The 25,125-nt window shown below is 38.5% G+C and overlaps 4 protein-coding genes across 8 annotated transcripts; 2 read left to right on the forward strand and 2 right to left on the reverse strand.

Annotated features, from left to right (window-relative positions):
* Positions 1–603: 603 nt before the first annotated feature.
* On the reverse strand, positions 604–2,741 carry LOC114826329 (putative pectinesterase 11). Its single transcript, XM_029106440.2, has 4 exons — positions 2,270–2,741; positions 1,730–1,918; positions 1,232–1,470; positions 604–1,046 (listed from the first exon to the last, which is right to left on the reverse strand). Exons 1-4 carry the CDS (start codon positions 2,663–2,665, stop codon positions 857–859), a joined length of 1,014 nt encoding a protein of 337 aa, XP_028962273.2. The 5' UTR covers positions 2,666–2,741; the 3' UTR covers positions 604–856.
* Positions 2,742–13,825: 11,084 nt separating this feature from the next.
* On the forward strand, positions 13,826–16,735 carry LOC114826437 (tubby-like F-box protein 5). 4 transcript variants are annotated; one of them, XM_029106631.2, is made up of 6 exons: positions 13,826–14,270; positions 14,565–14,626; positions 14,780–15,144; positions 15,250–15,337; positions 15,466–15,598; positions 15,716–16,735. In XM_029106631.2, the coding sequence occupies exons 3-6, from the start codon at positions 14,788–14,790 to the stop codon at positions 16,380–16,382; spliced, it is 1,245 nt and encodes a 414-aa protein (XP_028962464.2). In that variant the 5' UTR covers positions 13,826–14,270; positions 14,565–14,626; positions 14,780–14,787; the 3' UTR covers positions 16,383–16,735. The 4 variants fall into 4 exon arrangements, with proteins under 4 accessions (XP_028962464.2, XP_070683160.1, XP_070683159.1 ...); XM_070827059.1 differs by having other exon boundaries at positions 13,827–14,270; positions 14,707–15,144; XM_070827058.1 differs by lacking the exon at positions 14,565–14,626 and having other exon boundaries at positions 14,131–14,270; positions 14,707–15,144.
* Positions 16,672–18,654, reverse strand: LOC114826436 (uncharacterized). The gene has a single exon (XM_029106630.2). The coding sequence runs from the start codon at positions 18,579–18,581 to the stop codon at positions 16,833–16,835; it is 1,749 nt and encodes a 582-aa protein (XP_028962463.2). The 5' UTR covers positions 18,582–18,654; the 3' UTR covers positions 16,672–16,832.
* Positions 18,655–18,826: 172 nt separating this feature from the next.
* Positions 18,827–20,576, forward strand: LOC114826438 (CBS domain-containing protein CBSX3, mitochondrial). Of its 2 annotated transcripts, none has more exons than XM_029106635.2 (6): positions 18,827–19,295; positions 19,379–19,644; positions 19,725–19,806; positions 19,896–19,969; positions 20,050–20,110; positions 20,227–20,576. In XM_029106635.2, exons 2-6 carry the CDS (start codon positions 19,387–19,389, stop codon positions 20,367–20,369), a joined length of 618 nt encoding a protein of 205 aa, XP_028962468.2. In that variant the 5' UTR covers positions 18,827–19,295; positions 19,379–19,386; the 3' UTR covers positions 20,370–20,576. The 2 variants fall into 2 exon arrangements, with proteins under 2 accessions (XP_028962468.2, XP_070683161.1); XM_070827060.1 differs by having other exon boundaries at positions 19,130–19,269.
* The last annotated feature ends 4,549 nt before the right edge of the window (positions 20,577–25,125 follow it).

A 25,125-nucleotide genomic window follows, 5' to 3' on the forward strand; every position in this document is an offset into this window, starting at 1 on the left:
TTATTTGAATTGAATATAAATAATACCTGATAAAACTTGATCATATAATGTACAATAAACGGACATAATTTACAAATTTCTAAAATTCTCTTAAAAAGATCCGGATAAAATCTTCTCGGTAAGCGGCAATACTTGATAATTTTGGATAAGTATCACATATATTTGAAGTGACACGAGTCAAATAAAGACCCATAACACGCACCCAAGAAAGCCAATTAGTTGTCATTGTTATCAGCTTCGGTGCTAGCTACTGTTCAGCTAGAGGAGAGATTTAGAATGTTCGCAACGAAGGTGGTGTGTCAGATGTTATTTTACAAATAAATAAAAGTTTTTGTTTTTAAAATGTCTGTCTACTTACAACGTGTGCGAATTTGTTACAGGAATACTGACAACTCTCTCCCTGGAGGATCGATGAAGCCAAAACCAGACTAATAGGGCTTTCTTTTGGAAGGTTTCGACGTAGTACATGCATGCAGTCTTTCATTCTGATAATTAATTCTTTACAAAAGTGGTAAATATGTTGTAATATGTTGTACGTTTGTATAAGGCGGTGAACGATTGGTCTTTTTGAAAACATGGCCGGCCATATCAAGTAAAGAAGAAGAAAAAAAATGAATTGATGTATATTTGTTTGTAAAACCAATGAATGAATGTTGTAGTACATGAGATCAACAAGAGAGATTATATTCACACATTCCAAATTATTTCTCTCACACATTTTTTATTTTTTAATATTTTTTACGTAGGAGAAGTAATTTGGGATGTGTGAATATAATCTCCCGATCAACAATTTTGCAATTAAATATTTATAAAACTATACATAGATATGTCCACACAGGAATAATTAATTAATTAATCAATTCTTGGTGGAAAATGCCTTCTTCTTGAAACTCTTAGGCATTGCCCTAATCCAAGCTTTGGCATCAATGGAGTCCTTTGTTATGAAAGGTGCAGCTTCTTCACTCGTTAGGACTCGTGCCCAGTCAGCTCTTTTTGATGTCACAGCTCCAGGTCCAGAACATTCGTATTGTCCATAGTAAACAGAACTGCATATGTATCAATCATTGGAACCAAATTAGCCAACGTAAATAAACCAAAAAAAAATTGAGTAAGAAATTTGGAACGAAAATAAGAAAGTTGTTATTAGCAATCCAAAATAGTCTTCATATAAAGAAACTGAGGAGCAGACGATAATTATTTTGAAATACTAATAACAATTTAGTAAAAGTACCTTAATTGGTCAGCTGAGTGTCCCCAGTTGTCCCAACCCTGAGGGAGTATGGCATTAGGCATGTAAGTGAAGGCAAAAACGACTCTGGAGTAGACACCCCATGGCCTTCCTAACACTGCCGTTTTGACGCCAGTGATCTTGCACCCAAAGAAAATGAACCCAGTGTCCTCTGAAGGTGACATCCTCCGTTGGGCTGTTATGGCACCCCCTCCGTCCGAAATCGAATGCAAATGGCACTTCTGTAAAAGTAACTGATTTATTCAGCAATTGAACCCCAAACATATGATTTATCACCATACTTAATTCTTGAGAAATTTTTGAACTACTACCAAGTCGCATGATGTTATTAATCCGCATATTATAATATGACTATAAAATACATCATGAGCGAAATGATAACAAGAAGTGAACGGTTTTAGCCCGAATCAATATAACTTTAAACAAATAATCAAAAACCAAAACTCTGTAAAAATATTGTATTATTCTTATATGAGTTACCTCAAAAAAGGAAGCAGCATTCCCACATATAAAATCAGTGGCTCCTTCAATATAACAGTTGTTGTAGTAATGCCTGCCGGTATCGTCAAGTAGGGTATCTTGGTAAGACAAAATTCTGCACACATAAAACGCTGCTCTATCTCCTGAGACCCTTACTGCCACTGCTTTATCACCCCTTCCATAAGTGTTCTGCAATGAATTTCAACAATTAAAATTATTAGATTCAAGCGTATATATGCATTATCATAGGGAATCGAAGTAAGAACGGAATGTCAGCTGTCGACTACCTAACGTACTCCCACTCCTCTTTTATCCGGCCTTGAGATAGCCTAGTTAGGAAGATTTGGAAAGATACTCTAAAAAAAAAGACATGGAATAATTGGAGCTAGCAGAAGACTTGACACAAAACCGAGCGCAGTCGAGCTAGTATTCATACAGCTGACCCGACTTAGTGGGATAAGATTTTGTTGTTGTTATTATATATTGTCGTCGTAAGTGTATATATGCATGTGAAAATTTTACGTATAATTGTGTGTGTACCTGAATTGTGAGGTAGCGCCCTATAAAATCCGAAGCCAACACAGAGAAAGTTGCAGATTCAAATATATTTCCACTGTCGTTCCACGTAATAACAGTGCCACCTGCCGTTGTGCCACTGATTGTAATAAAGGGTTTGTCTGCGGGGACAGTAATTTTTTCTTTGTAGACTCCAGGGTTAACCTTAACGAACACAAGATCGACGTTATTCGACGGCACGGCGTCGATGGCATCTTGTATTTTCTCGTAATCGCCTTTCCCAGTCTGATCCACGGTTATTAGTATTGCCGTGGACCCCTGAGTTGTGTCTGCTTCTGCTTGAGAAATCGCTAGAAGAACATACAATGAAGCCATGACACAGAAGCACTTGGTCATAGAAGTGCCACAAACAGCCACCATGGTCGCAGTGGGAAGATTTAGGATCAAACACCTCTTAAAAAAATTAATTAATTAAAGATGAATGTGTTGAAGTAAATATTGAAGAATGTGGATTGAATGTTGAAGAAGATGGATCTTAATTGTTATATAGTAGTCTCAGGTGAATGACAGAGGGAGGTGCGGCCGTTTTCTTGGCAATGAAGTTTAAAGATAATTAGAATTAATCACTTTTTACGTAAACGTGTGGAGGATAATTGTAAGGAAATTCCAGAGTAGCCGGCGGCAGGAGATTTGTACATTGAGACTGAAGAAACAAATGTCTGAAAAATGCGTGAATCTGAGGTGGTTAATCAGGTTAATTAGATATGAAAATGTTGTAATGGCGGCCTAATTAAATTATTGATGTTACACAAGTCTTGAGGTAGCTTAAGAAGTAGAATAAGTATGTCGTCATTTGAGTGATATTAGGGTTTATGACCCATTACGTTATTTGAGCAGGCAGCTCAGTTGCTTGTATTTGGAGCTTTGACCATGGCTGCCACCATTGTAAACTAGGGCTGAAGCCCGAACAGGTCCAATTCATAATTCTGAAAATGAATCACAAGGCGAATATGCACATCGAAGAAAAACTGACAATAATCACTAACATTAATTGCATATAAAATAAAGTGATGTCGGATTGTATGACTATGAGAGTGGGAACGTACATGAAAGGCTCGGTAACTAATGAAATTATTAGCTACTGAGAGGGCTTTTACACACATAGCTAACCCAGCACCGATTCTTCGATATATTTCTTGTTTGAAGTATTCTTGATTCCTATTATAACGAGTGATACCAAATAATTCAATCGGGATAGTTGTTGAACCACACCACAAGTTCCAACAACTACGAAAGCAGCAAAAATGACAGCAGCAATATTACTGGAAAGACGGTTTCAATATTTCCATATGTAATTCCTTTGTATAGGCGTTGCGGTGACGCGGACACCAGAGTTATGCATACTTGAACGGCTTGTGAGAATACAGGCATAAAAGTAAGAAGTATCAAGGCCATTGAGAAGAAGCCCTTCGTCATTCGAGTCGGAAATGTAGCCACCATGTTCGTAGAGAATCACAGAGATATTTGTAAGATGTTATGTAGGCGCGCGTTGCATGCATGCGGGTGGTGAATATATAGGGCTTCCCATATACAAGTATAGTAGGAAGATAAATGTTAAGGGAAATCTTTTAAAAGTGAAACTTTTTATGGATTCTCATTAATCTTATAGTTTAACGTCAATTCTTGTATCAATATTATAAAATTTTATGATAAAAACATGAGATAACAGAAAATTCATGCAAAGTATCACTTTCGTGAGAGTCCCCTTAAAATTTCTCATAGTAGGAATACTAGGTTGGTAATATTTCTATGTATAGAAGGGCAATTAAGTTACCCGCTTCATATCAGTTCTTGATTTTGAACGAGTTTGAACTTATAAATGTTTTCCCGATTTAGTTAGGATTCTGCCTTTGCCTTTGGACGACTCCTTTCTCTTTTGGGAGAGATTTCTGATAAGCTCATATTTATATATATTTTACATCAAATTCACTTGTCTTTTCTTAGTTAGTTCCTTATATTTTTTAGCTATTTACTTTGTTTTTGTGTGTTTGTGGGATTTGTCAAGCAAAGAAAAGAAAAATAGCACAAGTGGGATTTTAAGTAACAAATTCGTCAAAACTGCATGTGTAGATCAGTTGACTTTGGAAGCAAGTTGGGAACATCTCAAAATGAATTAGAGAACGAGCCTTATATACTTGGAAAGCTACGGATGTCTATTTTCTAGACCATTTTGCAGATTGCTAATATCATTTTTCTACAAGAAATTATGGCCGTTTTAACACCGAAAGGTTCCCAAGAGGCTAAGCAGTTTGTAACTGAAAGTAATAAATCCAATAAATCTAGCAACCAAAACTGATGCAGCCAAGAACAAGTCAGCTGACACCTATTCAAATATCAGAGGAAATGAAATTAAAGATGAGGATTGTTGATGCACAAAACCGGAGGTCTTGGAACAATGTAAATCCGACCGTGAATCTGCAAGAAAGTAAATAACACAAGATGTATCGTGGTTCACCCCAAGGTTTGGGCTATGTCCACACTGATTATTGTATTTCTCTGAGACGTGAGGGGAGTGAGGGAGAGAGATTCAAAGCCTTTGAGGGAGAGAGTGAGGCCTCTGATGACCTAGGAATTGGCCTCCCCTAATTGTGAGGGTGAGGAGTCCTTTTATAGAATAAGGGCTCCTCACTTATTACATATTTGCCTCTTCCTTTATTACATAATTACATTTAAATCCCCCGAGTATTTATACGAGATCTAAATACGGAGGCCCTAAGTATGGTACAAACAAGGATTAAGTGGGAGTAATGGGCATAAAGGCTACCTAAAGAGTTATAATTGTTTTACCATTTTCTCTAACTTATTGTCATCACTAAATAAACGTTAGTGGGGTGAGTTATGGAGAAAAAATTGGGGTATCAAGCAGAACAAAAAGGTGCAGGTTGCAGCAGCAAAAGGGAAGAAAAAAGATAGAAAAAAGAAAAAAAAATGGAAAGGTGTAACTGACGAAAATGGGAGGGAAGAAAGCAAGGCAGCAAGAAGTTAGACGAGGAAGAAGGCAGTAGCATTGAGGAAGGAGAGAAGAGGAGACTCGATTCTTTCGGTTTTATCTTCTCAAACCCATGTCTTTCTTTTGGTTTAATTTAAAAATTATGTGTAACTAATTTTTAGTAGTTAGGGGTTGTTTTGAAGCCCCGAATATGATTGCAAGTTTGTTATGACATTTTGTTTCAATTATTTTTATGAATGGATGAAAATTAGTTCTGTTGATGCACAAAACCGGAGGTCTTGGAACAACGTAAATCCGACCGTGAATCTGCTGGGGTTTATACAGATATCTCCGAAAGATACGAAAAATAAATTACATCATTGAAAAAATAGGGAAAGTAAACCACATCATTCTGGTGGGGTGTTTATTCCTTGCTTTTGCAGTGTGGGTGTTTATTCCTTGCTTTTGCTTGTGTTTTTCTGCTACACTCTCTCTTCATCTAGCAGACAGAAGGAATCATAATAATAGGAAGATCTTTTGCTTTTCTTCTTTTCTCTCCACTGCGTCTCTGTCTTTTGCTTTTGTGTCGTAGCTCACTTGATTGTTTTCCTTTCTGCTTTCTTTTTTTTCTTACTTTTGCATGTGGGTGGTCGACAGCGCGCCCTCATCCTCATCAGTACCTCCAACACCAACTTAGCATATTATATACTTTGGAGAACCATCAGAGTATTCAGTGGTGGTGGTGGGGTTGTTCTGTGTTTATGTGCCCCAAATCCTCTTTAACGACAGAATATGGGTGCTCAAACCCGAAGATTTTTGTCTGCTGTAATTGTTTTTGGGTGAATCGAAACAGATACTACTAGGCACCTCATCCACGAGAACAGATACCCCCACCACCTCCGTGAATGGCTTCCTCCCACATTCCTCCAGCGATAAACTCGTCGATGACGCGCATCTTGAAAAAGTGATAGAGTTGCCATGGTAGAGCACACTGGTGGGGAATTGCTGCCTAGCCCAACCTGGCGGAGCACACTGGTCATCCCAGTCAATTCTAATTCTTGGTATCCTGGCAGTTGGGGAGCTAAATGGAAGGGTAACAGGGGCACTGATAGAGCCGCCATGGATGTAGAGGTTCGGTAGTTTGGAAGAGGAGGCCGAAAATGATGCATATGAGAGATTTTTTAGCCATGGGATAAGGGATCTGCCATCAGCATTCAGGAGATCCATAGGAAGATGATGTTGGGCTGGGGAAGGAGTGGATTGTAGGAAGCATAATTACTTGGGAGGAAAGACGAGCTTGGGCTAGCTAATGTGGATCCACCCATCACGTCCATGTGTTCAACCGGCTTGCATCCCTCGCGGTAAGTGGTGCCGTTGATATGAGAGGCCATGACTTTGTCCATTGCGCCAGCGAGCTTGCCATCGATGAAGACGACGGGGACGGCGAATGAGGTCCCCATCAACCTCGTCAACGCCTGAGTCTTTACCGCCATCGTTGTTGGTCTCCTCCTTCACCACAACCACTGGCTCATTTGAGTTCAAAGCCCAAGAAATCTTTCTCCATCTCAGCCTACCACAATCACTCAAAAAAAAATAGCATACAAAAATGTCGATCTGAAAAAAAATCTGACACAATAAATCCTTCAACCAAAATCCCGAGCTAGCTGGAGTTATAAGGAAAAAGCTTCCGCCTTCAGCAAACAAAATATGAAGAAATTACAGGGTCCCTAGTCCAAAGAGAGAGTTTGTGGTGTTTTGTTTGGAGAGGTGAAAAAGATCATAAGCAAGAGAGAGGAAGGCCAGGCACGTGGTCTGTGCAGTTGCAGAGAGAGATTGAGTCAGAGAGGAGGTGCTCCGTGGCTTTTCTGGGAAATTTTTAGGTTCTTGGGTTTTTGCAGATTCAAGGTGGAAATGAAAAAAATTAAAGATAACTGACATAACTTTTCATGTCGATTCCCACAGACGGCGCCAAATGTTGATGCACAAAACCGGAGGTCTTGGAACAACGTAAATCCGACCGTAAATATGCATGAAATGTAAATAACACAAGATGTATCGTGGTTCACCCCAAGGTTTGTGCTATGTCCACACTGATTATGTATTTATTTGAGAAGTGAGGGAGAGAGATTCAGAGCCTCTAAGGGAGAAAGTGAGGTCTCTAATGGCCTAGGAAATGGTCTCCCCTAATTGTGAGGGTGAGGGGTCCTATTATAGAATAAGGGCTCCTCCCATTTTTACATATTTGCCCCTCCATTTATTACATAATTACATTTAAGTCCCCAAGTATTTATATGAGGTCTAAATACGGAGGCTCTAAGTATGGTATAAACAAGTTCACTACTTGTCTCAATGATGAATTCTTTATGTGTTTTCTACGGATGCATACTTAGTAAGCATCTCTAGGATTTAAATGCTATGAATATGTGTGTGTCTGCCCTTGTCGAATGAGGACCTATATATGTTCTAGAGTAGTAACATGTGAATCAATTTATAGGATAAGTAAGATAGTGTCAGTACTTACGATGCCTTATAATGACTCAAACTCTTTTCGTTCTTAATGATTTCTACTTGTTAAATCTATGAACACGCCATTCTAGATTGCATGCTAGGGACTAAGTTAAGTTGAAAGCGTCATTCTCTTAACATACTACATAAGAAAGAGTAATAGGTTGAGTTCTAACATTGAGCCAACTTGAGCATCTTCATCCCGAAATAAAAGGAATTTGAATGAAACATAGCATGTTTGCATGATTATTTGGTGGTGGATAGCAATTCCCCTAACTCGTTTTTCTTAATTTGTGAACTACTTAAAATATGTTTCTGTCCCGTTTTTATTCGATTTAATTTAAATAGCAAATCAACTCCAAAAATTCCAAAATTTTGTGTGAGTGTAGCTCTTTGTGTCTAGTGTCTTCATATAAAATTTCGTAGACTTTAGATAAGTGTAAGTTGGTCTAATAATTATTTCCGATGGCTGGTCAGTAGGGACAGCAACCCAGTTTTTGTGACATTTTAAGTAGTTAGATAAATCAATCTTCTGCGGGAAAGACCTTTATTTTTATATGCTACAATTGACAAATCTTAATGTTAATAAGGAAAATCAATAGGACATTTGTGTGCTTCTTTGTGATGTGCCTTTAATCCTATCAATTTATGAGTGGGGTAGTTACATGCCATGCAACGTTATTGATCTTTATTATGAAATAAAAGATTAATGACAAGGTTGATAGGTCACAAACATTTGATATATAGTTAATAATAGATAATAATATTAAATTTTAAGTGAATTCATAACTTTACTCAGTGGTGTAATCCGTTGTCACATGTTATTTTCATGAGTACCATTATATATTTAGACACACGAATTTGACATTTGTTGACCAGTCTCTAACACAAATAAATTTCAATACACTACTAATTTAGTAGATCAAAATAGTTTTAGAAATAAAATGTATAATGAAAAACCACAAGTACAACCAAGTCCAGTATAATAAAAAAGGAATGCATCCCAAGCCGTCGTTGACAAATAATGATCCCAAATATAACAATTCTGAATAAAATGACCAAAACTAGTAACAACGTTAGTTAGAGAATTATTTCTCTGCAGATGAAAAACTCCGCCAGGTAAGAGATATCCTCCACAATTGTTTTGAGCCTCCACGAACGTGACACTTTCTTTGAACAACATCAATGACCAATTTCAAATCTCCTTCCACACAAATTTTTTCAAGCCTTTTAATCTTAACAAATTTGAAGGCATCTCGTAATGAAATCGCCTCAGCAACTGAAATTGTGTTGTGATAAAAAAAGCATGCGAAAATCACTTCTATTTTAGGGTTTTTATATTAACATCAAATTAAAATTTAATATTAAATTACTTATTTACTCCACTATGTAATGACAATTTTGACCTTATTAGGTTTTAAAAAAAATAAAGATTTATAAATACACCCCAAATCACTTTTAGCATATTATTTATCTTCTCAACTATCAAACATGTTGATTAAGAAAAATATGTTTCAGGAGCTTCACATGAGGTAAGACTTTATAGTTTTCATTGTTTTAGTGATTTCGATGACATCGATAATTATTTAATCTTGCGTTTGCTGCATTATTTAAACTTCTATATTCATATTCATCTTTTAGTGTTCATATGGTTAGATTCAATCCCTGAAAATTAAAAATGAGCGTTATAAGATTTGAGAAATGTGGGGTGTAAAGAAAATGTGGGGTGCATGTACCAAATATAAGATGTATATTGAGAATGTGGGGTGTATTAAGATAGTTTTTAAGTGAAAAAGCAAATGTGAAGTGTATTAAGTTTGTGGAATTTATTCAACAATTTGTATGGTATTAATATAATTAGCCCTATTTTATATGGCAAAAATTTATTGTAGTCGTGTAGGCTCTAATTCTATCTTCTGGCCCATATTGTTGTGTATTCCTCCAGTCAGTCCACATGTCATGCACAAAAATAAGCATGCATGTCAATAAGAGACCCAAAAAGAAGAGACAACTCCTTTGAAAAACGACCCTAGTCCATAAAACGACCCTAGTCCATAAAATACCATGTTTGCTAGCTAATAGGAAATAAATTTAAAAAAAAAGAAAAGAAAAAGAGGAACAGTTAGCAGAAAATCTTGCATAGAAGTAGCTGGCATTGCTCCCGATATTTCAAATGTGACCGTGGATTTTATGGAAACACCGAGGAGGGGGCATGACAGCCCAAACTTTATCCATGTTCAATAATGCTGAGTTCATTTACAAGTATTTTAAAATGTTTGAAAGTATTTTTAGTAAAATTGGTTTTTTTGGAAGAAATATTAGATATGTGCTTGCAAGAAGTATTTTATGTACACTTCTAGAATCTACTTCAATTTTCACTAAAGATCGGTTTCAAAAACATTTTCATCAAAAACATTTTCAGTCATTTTAAAAACATTTTCAAACGAGCCCTTATATAAAAGTTTTTTTTTTCACACGACATTGTACTATTATAATAAGAAATTACGTGACAATAAACTCATTTTACATAAGTTTTTCTTATGTAAAGATGCGAATCATTTTTTTTTTTGTCGAAGATGCCAATCAATTAAATTTGAAGGAAACAAGCTTTGGTGTATCCTCGTTGGCAGTGCCTCCAAGTCCAGCAATGGTCATGGCTGCCACTACTTAATAATAACATTTTAGGGCTCCACATTTCAAATCCATGCGATAATTGTGGTCTGATGATAGCAAACATTTTTGGTCATATAGTTTGAGGCCTTTTTAAGTACGACTTAAAATGTTTTGGTCACTCCTACTTGTTTCCACTTTGACAGTTGGAAGGACTCATTTGTTAGTTTTTAATATGATATATGAAGCATATTAAGAACCTAATTAAACAAGCAGATGCTTCTTTTTCCCTTTCCATGATTCCATCTGTATATATAATCTATGCATATTGTAATTACATAAAGTAGACAAACTTAATTAAAGCTTATGTTTGCAACCCACATGTCCAATGGTTGTGGAGGAATTCTAAGCTTGTATTTCACATAACACGTTTTTGGTTCGATTCGTGGCTGGTGAATCACAGAATGATTGTCAGGAGGATGCTGAAATATCTTTGTGAGTCTTATAAATTTCAATATAGTAGAATGTTGTGACGAAACTACCAGATAATCCTCTTTTTGCAAAGGAATAAAACTAGCTTATGTTTGTTATAATCCGAGTACTTGAACTGAAAAATAATTAAGTGGTGGGTAGAGTGGACCATATGACCAATCATGCCTTCCACCAGCAAAACAAGAGGTTAGATCTCACTAACATTCTATGAATCTATGAGGATAGATATCTTTATCACTTAATTCAGAAATCCTACCGAGAGTTGCTCGCACATGGTTCGTTTATGATTATTTCATCTACAAGCAAAAGATGCACACATTCACGATTATCCCTAGCTTTATCAAGGGACTGTCGACACTTGCTTCTTTCGAGTTAACTGTTTTAGATCTTGATGAAGATAAATTTATTAGTTGATAATCATCTTCGTGCGTGAAATATTTGTTCATTCTAGTTTCAAAAGATAAAAATTTACTAACAATTAGAATGTTGAAATGACAAAACTTTAAGTTAATTAACTACGCATTCCACATATTTGAACGCTTTTTATTTTCAAATTGTAATTGACTTAAAATACTGACAGAATAACATCTCGTCCCATGACAATCTTTCTCCTAAACGTAGCTCTAAACATTTCCGGTGAACTATCTCATCTGAAATTGAAAGACAGGACCTCATGTCCTTCTTCCCTTTCCTTTTCCTCCAAAACTCCCAACAAAGCTGACCTAATCCAATCCAATGATTGCCCTCATGTTAATTAATTAAATTATTTGCCTAACACACATTTATCTTTCAGTTCGTTCACTGTATTTAGAAAACTGAGGCGTGAAATGAAACCCTAGAATAATTCAGAATAAAAGCACAGAGATAAAGGCATTAACACGTGCAAGTATGACTGTTGCTGGTGACCTTGCTGAAACCGACTCATCCGTCAATATTTCTGGTTTCCCGCCCGGAGCTTCAACTCCAAACACTAAAACTCGTAAACCAGAAAATAATGATTTAATGGTGGGGATAAATTTCAGGCAAGTATTCTATATTACGCTTTGGATTCGACTCTCGTAAGTTGTGACGTTGGTAAAACATATGATAGTGACCAAGAAGAATTAAAAATCTCCACAAATTTTCATGATCTCTATAAAAATGGACTCACCTCTTTTTCTGAAAAGAAAAGAAAAAAACCACAAAAACTGGTATTAATTTACGACAATATTCCTATATTTAACCAATGCCACTAGGCAAACTTTTGGTTGGTTCGAGCCAAAGAATCAATATATAAATCATTTTCCATTTTCCATGCATGCATTGCATGCTTCGGAGTCTCGGACCTCGGTGCCTTGTGGACCGTTTTTGGAGGGATTTATGAAGATAATATAACTTCATGTATGCTTAACATTGTTGACTCACAATTTATTGTTTAAGAGCTAATCTATCTAGCTTTCATTTTTCTTATATACATTTTTTACCATCAACAAGGACATTCCAGCGGTCTCCGTTTCATCACGTGCGAATAGCTCATTCGCACGTGTTGAGAATTGGTGTACTTTCAGCTGCTTGTCGCAAGCTTCATGAGGATTACAAGTACATAAAATAAAGTTGTTTTACTTATAGTATGACTAGTGCATGTGTCTATTTGATTGCAGGAGTTATCGTGTTCAATTTCCGTAGATGCGAAATGATAAATATTTTTGTTCAGTTCGATACGTGACTAATCATATAAGGTTTATTAATCTTTAATATATGGTATCACTTCATGTTTTAAATGATTTGAAGATATATAAGTCCTAATTTCACCACAACAAAACAACTATTTAGCAAGGAATAAAAAAATGGAGTTTTAACGAAAAGCACACGGTACTCTTCACTTTAACGAAAAATCACATTTTTACACTAAAAAGTCAAACCTGGTACTATTCACTTTACCCTTTATTTTGTCCTTATCATTAAAACTCAAAGTTTTCAAGCCATTTTCATTAGTTTTCCTATAAAAAAATAGTATTTATGAAAAATAGAAAATTACATCAATTTACCAATATATAGTTGGTTAGTAGTTACAAAAAGAACATACAGCCCTATGACAAGATTTTACCGCTATGAGAAATTAGTTTTTTTTTTTCCAGAAATTAAGGCAACATGTGGTAATTAAGTTGACTAAGTTACACATGGAAAAGAAAAATTAAATAGACAAAAATATTTTTTTTAGTTATTTAATAATTTTTTATAGGTATGATTTTCAAATGAAAATTAAGAAACTAAACAGTTCTAGTTATAATATTTATACGTTGAAAAATGTTATCTACAATGAGAAGATATGTGCATTTTTCCGCTCTCAGAGAAATGCAAATATTATCTATCATGGGTACTATTATTTCTTTCAAATTATAAGTAGAAAATCTTATATTCGACAATTATAAATAAAGATTTCGAAAATAAATTATTCTCAGCCTATTGTATAGTTTAACTGACTTTCATTCTCATGCTATCATGTAAAAATGGATTTGACTTCAATACTTATATATATTCAATACAATCACATTCTCAATGTTCAGATACTAGTTGTATGAAAGGTAGTACTATTCATACACTTATTTTTACCTCCTATACACATTTGTTAATTTTTGTCAATTGATCTTCTTCAATTCATTCGTTCCGATGGTAAAAAATTAAGAGGTGTATGTAAAAGGTAAAAATAAATGAGTGATTATCACAACTGTTGTGTAAAATACATATATTCATACGAATTATATATGAGCGTCGGATAACGATTGTATTAAATAAAATAGTAATATTCTTGTGTAAACACTATGTTCTCATAAGAAAATCAGACAGACGCGACCGTAGGATAGGTACCCGGTTAAAAGAACGGCCACAAACAGATCTTCCAGCAATGCGGGGCCCACCGCAATGGAGGCTGAAGCAAGCGTGTGGGCGCACACGTGGAAGTGGGGCCCCAGTAGTTTAACCGGCAAAAAATAGAAGTTGGTTACGAAAAAGGGTGCAGAGGCGTTTTATAGAGCAGGATTCCAACCTCCTCTTCCGAAAGAGAACGGCTTTTCGGCTGAGAGAGAGAGAGACGGTCAGGTGTTGGTGGCGGCGCACGGTGGTTGAGGTGGTGGTTGTAGTGGCACGACTCGTCGCCTGCTGCTGCAACCAACTGTAAACAACCGCAATCTCCACGGCATTTCAAATTAAATTAAATTTCAATTTTCATTTGGATAATTTTATGTTTATAAAATTCAGAAATTGAAAATATCAGCTTCTTTGGCGTTGTTCGTTTTGGCCTCGCCGATATGGTCAATAGTATATGCGTATATACCCTCTCTCTCTCCTCTCTCACTTTCTCTCTCTAAAGCTTTTGTATTTGTGCGCGACATTGGTGATTTCCTAGAAGCCTCCAGAAATCCCCACGCGCATTTGCCTCCTCCCCTACTGGTACATTCTCTCTCTCTCTCTCTCTAAACTGAATCTTTGAGCTTCTTCAAGCGATCCGGATTTTAAGTGTTTTAGTTGGATCTCGATTTTTTGCAATTTTTTCATGCGATTTCAGGTTCGGAATGTTAAGAAATTCGATTTTTAGTGTAAATTTCGAGTATTTAATTTGATTTTTTCTGTTTTATGATGCACATTGTTCTTAATTCTTAGCATTTTCGTCGATCAAATTTCAATACTTTCATGTTAAATTAGTGATTGTTGTGATGCAACTAGAAAATAATTCAAATTTTGCAGGAATTTTTTTGAAGAAAACGTTCCACTGACAAAAAATTAAAAATAAAAAACCGATCTTCCGGGTAAAAATTTATTTTTTATGATTGTGATGTTCTTAGAATTTGATTTTATAGATTCTTATGGAAGCTTTTCGTATAATTAGATCTGCGAAATTACGAAAAATATCAGCTACAACATTTGAATTGTGATCATAGTTGTTGTGGAAATACTATTAGAGTGAGTGATGCAGTTCAAAAACGTGTTTCACGAGCTACTGGAAATGAGAGATGACAAGGGAAAGAAATCAAGAAGAGGAGGGGACGAGAGGAAGCACACGCGCCGCCGAGCTAAATCTCACATTGCCCCAGAGCATACGTTGTCATCACCTGCACCAGTTGAGCAAAGCAAGTGGGCAAACTTGCCCCCAGAGTTGCTTCTTGACATAATCCAACGCGTCGAAGCGAGTGAGACTTCCTGGCCTGCTCGGAGAGATGTGATTGCTTGTGCTTCGGTTTGCAAGTCATGGAGGGAGATTACGAAAGAGATAGTCAAGACTCCTGAGCAATGTGGCTGGCTTACCTTCCCTGTCTCACTCAAGCAGGTATTTTTCGATAAACAACATTCTTTAGGTTATTCTTATTGAATGTGACTTTCACTTACCTACTAAAGATTTTCACTTTCCTCATTACTTGCATATATTTACTAGCCGGGACCAAGAGATCATCCGATCCAATGCTTTATTAAGAGGGAAAGAGAAACTTCAACGTATCTACTGTACCTTGGTCTTAGCCCCGGTAAATGTTTGGATGCTTCTCCCCTTCTTATTCACGAATCATGACTTGGGTGTGTTAGAAATCGGTGTTCAAATTCTTTCGCAATGGATTTGTAAACGCGTGACTAACTCTTTCTTATAAATCTGCAGCTCTGTGTGGGGATGTGAGTAAGTTATTGCTGGCAGCAAGAAAGGTCAGAAGGGCAGCAAGTACACATTTTGTGGTGTCCTTGGCTGCAGATGAATTCTCTCGAGCAAGCAATTCTTACGTTGGAAAACTAAGGCAAGCTTAAATAAAATGTATCCTTATCATTGACACGGTCATTCATTTTTCATTTTGTGCTGTTACACCTACGACTCATTCTTCTTTTCGTGCAATTTATTGGAAAATGCTGTGCAGGTCTAATTTTCTGGGTTCCAAGTTTACCGTTTATGACAGTCAGCCTCCACAAGGCTCAGCAATCCAAACAAATTATTGGTCACACCGAAAGATGAATTCAAAGACGGTATCTCCAAGGATACCTGCTGGTAGCTATAGTGTTGCTACCGTATGTTATGAGCTCAATATCCTCCGAACAAGGGGACCAAGGAGAATGCAGTGCATCATGCAATCAATCCCCGTGTCAGCAGTTCAAGAAGGGGGCGTTGCTCCTACTCCAACAGAGTTAGCAACCTGCCTTCCTCCAAAATGCTGTCCAATGCATGTTTCAAAGGGATCGAAGCAGCTTGCCAACTTGTGCTCTAGTGTCCCTACAACGGATTTGGAACAAGGCACAAAAGATCCACTCATTTTGAAAAATAAAGCTCCTAGATGGCATGAGCAGCTGCAGTGTTGGTGTCTGAATTTTAAAGGACGCGTTACCGTGGCCTCCGTGAAGAATTTCCAGCTGGTGGCCGGTGTAGAGCCATGCCATAATGTTCCTTTGGCTGAACAAGAGAGAGTAATACTGCAATTTGGGAAGATCGGTAAAGACATTTTCACAATGGATTATCGCTACCCTCTCTCTGCTTTCCAAGCCTTTGCAGTTTGCTTGAGCAGCTTTGACACAAAACCAGCATGCGAATGATTCTTGTCTATTCTTTCATCACACGACTATCGTGCTCGTCTTCCCTTAGAATTAACTGTAATTATACTTTTGGAACAGTGCACTTTAAGCTATGGCTTTTGGTCATTAGCAAGTGCCTTCGTTGAAGTCGCAGTAGTCTGTGTAATGGCAGTAACCTGTATAAAGCATGGTGTAAGTTGCCAATTTATTTATTTGCGCAGAAGCAGTTGTATGCAACTTCCTCCAAGTATGTAACATCACTTCTAGATATTCCATGTTTCACTTTCTGGAGGATGTACGAAAATCCCTCTTTTCTCATAAAGATCTCTTGTATTGAATCTTGTTTTTCAAATGCAATTTTGCAGAATTTTGTACATGCTTCGTATTAATTTCCTATTCTCCTTTTGTACACATACGGTTACAGTTATGCGTGCTATATATTTTTCTTACATCTCTGCTGGCAGATCTTCATCAGAGAATCCCAGTATTGGTATCTTCTCTATTCATTCCGCAACTATAGCGGCAGCCGTGACGCCGAGGCTTTTCAGGATTATCCGGGTCTGAATCACTTGGTTCCATGAAGAGCCCTCGAAGACACCTCCGTCTCACAGTGGATTCGTGAGTAAGCTTCTCAGACGGTGTTTTTGTTATTTGAGCCTTGTGTGTTTTGAGGGGATCTGATTTACCATTTGGCTTGATTGATTCTGCTGGGTTATGAGAAAAAACCGTCTGAACACCTGGATTCCTTTCGGCCACGGAAGTATTGAGAACGATAGCATTATTGATGCTCTGTACATTGTTGTTGATATATGCTATCATATGTCGATCTTCTTTACTTGTTTGATCGAATTTTTCCCCCTCGCTGCTTACCTCTCCATCAGTAGTAGCCTCCAGGCTGTCATCTGGATTGGTCTTATAACTGCGGTGTATGGGCATGAATTCTCCTCCTTTTTCCGGTTCTGAGCTAATGTGCATTGATGCTCCTCTGTTTTCACCAGCTACAGTTACAATGCTAACTGGTTTTTCATGCATTTGGTCCTCAATGGCCAGCTTATTAAGTTTCAAAGCATTTTCCCTGATTTCTCTATGCAGGGGAGCTTGCTTCACGGTTGATGAAACCATCTTCTGAATAGATATCCTTGGGGTGCTTGTGTCTTCTGGAGCTTTGGTCAGTTTCGAACTGGAGCTGGAGCTCACTAATGTCTCCTTTCTGTCAAAAGCTTCTTCCTTACTGTGCCGCTGCTCTGCTTGCGATGCAACTTCAAGTAGGTCTTTGGTGTGCTTTCCGAAGCCTGTTACTGCAGCATGAAGTTGAGTGGCTGTTTCTTGCATCAGTTCTTTATAGTCTGGATCGTTTGCCTTTTCTTCTTTTATCACTAGCAGTACTTTCTCCCTTTCTTTATGCTCTTTCGACTCTGTCTCTGATTCGGGATGGTGCTTTTGATCTCCGCCAATGGTATCAGGATCTACCTTCTTGGGCGAAGCAACGGTTTCCACAGCTTCTGCGGACGCTGCATGAGTTTGAACGGTGGTTGGAGTATTATTCTGAGCTTTGAAAATAGTTTCGGATGTGCTGAGTGCTGCATATGGTTCCTTTGGTTCTGGTTGAGTGGCACGTGATGGAGATTCAGCAGAGAAGGAAGGAAGCTGAGAGTTCTCTTGAGTGTGGGGCTGCGAATGTGCTTTAGGGGATTCTTGTGATGCTGCTTGGGGTTGAGAAGCTATGGGAGATGGTGAGGATCGAAAGGATTCAACCCGAGTCTGAGCTGTTGCACTAGAAGCTTTTCGGGACTCAGTGGCAGCATGAGACGGTGAGGGTGGAGAGGATTCAACTTCAACCCGAGTTTGAGTTGTTCGACTAGAAGAATTTTGGGACTCGGTGGCAGGACGAGATGGTGAGGATGGTGAGGATGGAGAGGATTCAACTTCAACCCGAGTTTGAGTTGTTCCACTAGTAGAATTTTGGGACTCGGTGGGAGAACGAGATGGTGATGGTGGTGGAGGTTCATTCCTCGATGGAGCCTGAGCTTGGGAAGGAGAGGCTTTCACAGTGGCTTTCCCTGCAGCCCGAAATGGTGGTTGTTCAACAAGGATTGAGGTGGTGGTCTGGGCAAGGTTTTGGGTTTTAGCCACTGGACGTGGGTCTGGTTCTACTGCAGAACCACGAGTACGCCAAGGGAGCCGAAAGCGAAATGATTGTGGATGCTTTTTGTCTGCCATGTATGGTTTGGAAATGAATAGGTTGGCTTTGTTGAAGGAGATGAGGGATGCTCACCACTTATCGAAAGGTCTGGTATATATCGAAATAGTATCAGATACCTTGGAAACTTTCTGGGATTTCTGTCAAATTGGTTTATACCTTTTCTGGATACGGATGCTCAACCTCTCTTACAAACTTATGATTCACAAGAAATCGGAAATTCCCGGAGGCAGGTTTTCCTTCCCTAACAGGTATGGAATCTCTCATTTTCTTGTTTCGGAGGATCCCGGAAAGGCATGCAGAGTACGTATACTTTACTGGAATGCCGTTTTAGAGCATAATCGTTGTTCATGTGATACATAAAAAGGGTTGCTACTGTTTGAAAATTTTCACGTTGTTTTCTTTTAAATCAATCACGCCTTCTCGGAAGAGAAACTTACCTACACCCGAGATTCCCACGGTGGCTCTGGAGTTTCGATATAAACTTTCCATCTGGGCAAGTAACCTGGCAAAGAAGTAAACAGTGTAGATGCAAAGTAAATTTTCCTTCATGCAGTCATTCAAGAAAGGAATAAGGTGTAAGTACATTGTCAAGTAAGAGATGACTTACACCAGCATCTTGCTCCTTCGGCTGCTACACCGAATTACCATACATGAGGCAGCGTACACTTTCTCCGTCATAACGGGAGCTTCCAATCGAGTTCTGAGGTAGCTTTTCGTATCTGCACACCAAGGTTTGTATCAATAGTTTTCATCTATTTCTTTCGTCTAAGTTCAACCCACAATTGTCGAAGTTTTCGTGATTTTCCTTAAACAGGAACAAAAATGCAAGGAATTTCGCGGGCTGTGCGGTCATGCCGGGAAATACTCAAGTCTGCAATTTTACAGCATTCGCGTGGGGGTGAAGTTGCCGGGTTAGAAAAGATAGTTTCGCGTTTAAAATGGGTTACCTCTCCACCTGCACAGGAAAAAGGACTAGAGAATGTGACTGTGGCAGATGTACTGGCGACAAAGGGTAATGTAGAAACCGGACCCTGGCTCTGGTGTCACACGAACGACGCAGTAATTGATGCAGTAAAAAACGTACGATCTTACCATGCATCTGTACATATAAAACTCATACTACACTCGTGTTTATATTACGTATGAGCATGAAATTGCAGATGGCGAAAAACAATATCGGGTCGTTACTGGTGCTGAAGCCAGGAGAGCATCAGCATATTGCAGGAATCATCACAGAAAGAGGTAAGTTATTTACAGAACTAACTGCATGAAAAAAAATTATGTCTCAACAAGTTATTCGGATTCTATTGACCGCGGTGTGAACCGAGCAGACTACCTGAGGAAAGTGATTGCACAGGAAAGATCTCCCATCTACACAAGAGTTGGAGAGATTATGACTAATGAGGTCAGTTCAAGTTTACGTTCTTAGCCACCAATCGACCTTGGACGCGCCGATTTTTCTTATGAACTTTACCTCTTATACAGAACCAATTAATAACAGTAACTTCCGACATGAACGTTCTTCAAGCTATGCAACTTATGACAGGTACGCCGTGGCACGATTTCTGTTCTTTAACTACCATAGACATTGAAGTGAACAATCATTCGGTTGTTCATAAACGTGTGGAAGCAATTACGTGACGATTTTTTTCATGTCAATAGAGAATCACATAAGGCATGCTCCAGTTATAGATGGGAAGCTAGTTGGCATGGTTTCGATCAAGGACGTAGTCCGGGCAGTGGTTGAGCAGCAAAGCGGGGAACTGAAGCGACTTACTGGGTACATCAAAGGAGAATACTATTAGAAGAACATATCTCAGTTTATGTTCATCAAATTGCTGTAGAGCAAATTTCAAAAATACTTCCAACATAAAGCTTCCTAATACTTTCTTCATGTGTTAGAAGCGGAAATTGTAGTTCAAGTGATTAAGAACGCTCATCCCTGAAATCATGTATTCGAATTCCCGATCTCCATATTGCTTGATTAATAAAGAATCAATTATAATTTTCAATGACCAGTTTTCAAGGGAAAGAAATAAACGAAAATCGCAGGATTTCAAAGCGAAATCCAAGTCTAAACTTAGACAAGCCAAAATGATTTTGAAAAACTTTGATTGAACCTTTATTTTGGGAATCACTTAGGCCGCCTAATAAATGCAGAGGTGAGGGTATTCCTTTACAAAAAAGGTTCCATCACCGTCATTTTAAGGTTACCTCTCTTGATTCAGGACCCCGTTTATTTTCATTCTCATATTCTCTCTAACCTCTCAAAGCCCGGACATAAAATGTAGCACCACATTACAATAACGAAACATTGGAACACCCAACCCCGGACGCAACCTAATTTGGATGAACTACAGAAAAATGCTCGCGTTCTTGTGTGTGTGTGATCTCACGGTGTCAATCTCGTTGATTCATTTTTGAGCACCTATTAACCTAATTGTAAACAAAAAGGGAAATAATATGGTATCTCGACAAGAAGTCGGGCCACAGAACAATATTCGCGATCCCATTTGCCTCCAATTTCGAAAGCAACATATACTCTAGCATAGTTGCAGATTCAATTTCAATTTCTTAGGAACTCAATATTTGATATATTCATAATGCTATAAAGGGCGACCACAAACCAACAAGGCTCCATGTTTTGTGAGAGTTGGGAATCGTGCGCAACCTTACCTTTGCTTTCCAAAGATGTTTCTCATGACTCGAACTTGTGACTTTTCGGCAATGCTATAAAGCATGTATATCACCACAATTATTGCACAACTCCCATTGGCTGGCAGATGAACCTTCTTATCTTTTCGAACATTCTATCAACACAGGATTGTTCAAAGATCAAAAGACCTCAAGATTTTGATGCAAAAATTCTCCTCTTACAGTGGTTCTCCTCCAAAGATCAAAGCTTTTTGGTGGCAGATGATTGGACCTTGTGTGGTGGGGGAAGCTGGAATCCAATTCCTCCAAAGTCAGTGGTTCTTGTTCTAGGCTAGTAATGCTTTTTGGTCAGACCAAATAGCCTATTTCTAATCTAAAAGACGTCAGATGTCAAAAGTTTTGGTTCCTCAAAAGTCATGGACTGTGAACGGAACATCTTATCCGTCATCTTCCTAGCTATCTATTTCTGAACACTTTCTTTAAGGCCATGATGAGGGGGAAATCATTGGTAAGGATGACCAGATCGCTTAACTGTTTAATCGAAGACATATTGAGTGGGGTCGAAATACAAAGGGAAGAATAGGTGCGAAGTTCTACCTCTTGGATTAAATAGTCACGTAGTCCGGTCATCCAAACTCAAGATTTTTTCTCTATTGGGAGGAAATAAGTCAAACGGTCACGAGGTCTGATCATCCAAACCTTAAGATTTCTCTATGCTGACAGTGAGAGAAAAACTTATCTCTTGTGACACATAATTAGTTTACAACAACACATATTGCTTGAAATATTGCCGCAATAACATCCTTGTAAGAGAAAAGTTCATCCTAAAAGCTAAAGGACTAACAAACAATTTGGAGGGGTGGGGATACCTTATAGCTGGGAGAACTAAGGTCATCTCCAACTGACCCGACCAAAAGGTTATAGGGTTAAAAATAGATCGGAATGACACAAAAACCATCTCTAACCAAGGGCTAGGCCAAAGGGCTTGTGGACCCCACCGGGCCCAAACCCCCAAAACATGCCAACGGGCTAGCCATTTCCAACCAGCCAGCCAGCCCTCAAGCGCCAGAATGTCCAGGTTGACATTTTGCCAGCCCTCCAGCTCCATAATGTCAACCTTGACATTTTGTCAGCCCTCCAACTCAACTCATTTGAATGACAACGGCTACCTAGCGTCATCATGACGCCAGCAAGCTAACGTCATGCTGCCATCAGGTTATCGTTAGAATTTGAATTTTTTTTAACGAATTTAAAAAAAAAATTCTATTTTTTTTTTCTTCCTATCTAAAATTTGCACAACCAATTACATCTCGGCATGTGGCACTCGAAATCCTATCCAAAAATTATTAAAATTACATAAACATAAGAAATCTGGAGAGTTACTCACTTTAGCGACACATGTCACTCAAAATTATTGAGATTACATAAAAATAAGAAATCTGGAGAGTTACTCACATTAGCAACACGTGTTACTCGGATTGTCACATCCTGGCCTGGGTCCACCATATTTCTGGCCTATTCTACCAACGTAGCACGATATTGTTCTTTTTGGGCTTACCATTCCCTCACGGTTTTATTTTTGGGAACTCACGAGCAACTTCCCAGTGGGTCACCCATCCTGGGAATGCTCTGGCCTCCTTCTCGCTTAACTTAGGAGTTCCTACGGAACCCGAAGCTAGTGAGCTCCCTAAAGGCCTCGTACTAGGTAGGGATGAGAATATACATTTAAGGATCACTCCCTTGGGCGATGTGGGATGTCACAATCCACCCCCCTTAGAGGCCCGACATCATCGTCGGCACACTTCCGGCCAGAGATTGGCTCTGATACCATTTTGTCATATCCCAACCCGAGTCCACCACATCTCGGGCCCGTTCCACCACCGTAGCACGATATTGTCCACTTTGGGCTTACCATTCCCTCACGATTTTATTTTTGGGAACTCACAAGCAACTTCCCAATGGGTCACCCATCATGGGAGTGCTCTGGCCTCCTTCTCGCTTAACTTCGGAGTTCCTATGGAACCCAAAGCCAGTGAGCTCCCAAAAGGCCTCGTGCTAGGTAGGGATGAGAATATACATTTAAGGATCACTCCCCTGGGCGATGTAGAATGTTACAATCCAGAGTGATCCTTAAATGTATATTCTCATCCCTACCTAGCACAATGCCTTTTGGGAGCTCACTTGCTTCGGGTTTCGTAGAAACTCCGAAGTTAAGCGAGAAGGAGGCCAAAACACTCCCAAGATGGGTGACCCATTAAGAAGTTGCTCGTGAGTTCCCACAAACTTAAAACCGTGAGAGAATGGTAAGCCCAAAGCGAACAATATCGTGCTACGGTGGTGGAACAGGCCTGAGATGTGGTGAACCCGGGCTGGGATGTGACAAATGGTATCAAAGCCAATTCCTGGCCGGAAGTGTGCCGACAAGGACGTTGGGCCCCTAAGGGGGGTGGATTGTAACATCCCACATCGCCCAGGGGAGTGATTCTTAAATGTATATTCTCATCCCTACCTAGCATGATGTCTTTTGGGAGCTCACTGGCTTCGGGCTCCGTAGGAACTCCGAAGTTAAGCGAGAAGGAGGTCAAAGCACTCCTAGGATGGGTGACCCACTGGGAAATTGCTCGTGGGTTCCCAAAAACAAAACCGTGAGGGAATGGTAAGCTCAAAACGGACAATATAGGGCTACGGTGGTGGAACAGGCACGGGATGTGGTGGACCCGGGCGGGGATGTGACAAGGATCCTATCCAAAAAATTATTGAGATTATAAGAAATCTGGAGGTTTATTCATTTGGCAACAAGTGGCACTTAAAATATGTCTGAAAACCTTGTTGTAATATAGTAGTTTAATTTAATTAACCATATTAAATTAATTAAAATATTAAATTATGTTTGGCCTTTGGCCTTTTAGCCCCCTTGGTTGGAGATGATTTTTTGTTAAAGTGCTATATTTGGCCTATGGCCCTTTGGCCGCCTCGGTTAGAGATGGTATAAAATATGGCCTAATACTGTTCATTAAAATATAATTTCTTGTAGGGCTATATGGCTAAAGGGAGCCATTTGGCCCCCCATCTCCAACCAACCAGGCCAAAGGGCTAAAAATAACTTGTTTTGACATGAAAACTGTCTCCAACCAATGGCTAGGCCGAATGGCTCGTGGGCCCCACCCAACAAAAAATGGGAGAACCGGCCAAAGGGCTAGCTAAGACCAACCAACCCTATAGCCCAGCCCAAGCACATGCTATCTGACGTCAGGTTACTGTTTGACTTTATTTGTTTTTTTTTATGACGAAATTTAAAAAAAAAAAAAAAAAATATATATATATATATATATATATATTATAAATACCTAAGCCATTTCGACCTCATTTCTCACATCATTTTCACCGTTCCATACTATGTTACCTCATTTTATTTAAATTCTTCACCAATTTTTCACAGCCTTTTCATTCTATAAAGATAAGAAATCCGAAGGTTTATTAATTTAGCGACAAGTGGCACTTTAAATATATCCGAAAACCTTATTTTAATATGGTAGTTCAATTCAATTAATCATATTAATTTAATTAAAATAATAAATTATGTTTGGCCTATGACCCTTTGACTCCCTCGGTTGGAGATGGTTTTTTGTCAAAGGGCTATGTTTGGCCTATGACCATTGGACCCTCTCGGTTGAAGATTGTATAAAATATTATCTGACATTATTCATTAAAATATAATTTATTACAAAACTATAAGACTAAACATGACCATTTGACCCTCTTTTGATCGGAGATGACCTAACTTTATCATAACTTTTCCACAAGTGGACTTGAGATATTAAAAATTCAAAGAATCAAATAGATTTAGTGGATTTTTCAAACAAAGATTTCAAGAACATTTACCTGAATGCATACATACATATATAT

The sequence above is a fragment of the Malus domestica genome, chromosome 08 (genome assembly GCF_042453785.1).
Source record: "Malus domestica chromosome 08, GDT2T_hap1".
Taxonomy (NCBI): domain Eukaryota; kingdom Viridiplantae; phylum Streptophyta; class Magnoliopsida; order Rosales; family Rosaceae; genus Malus; species Malus domestica.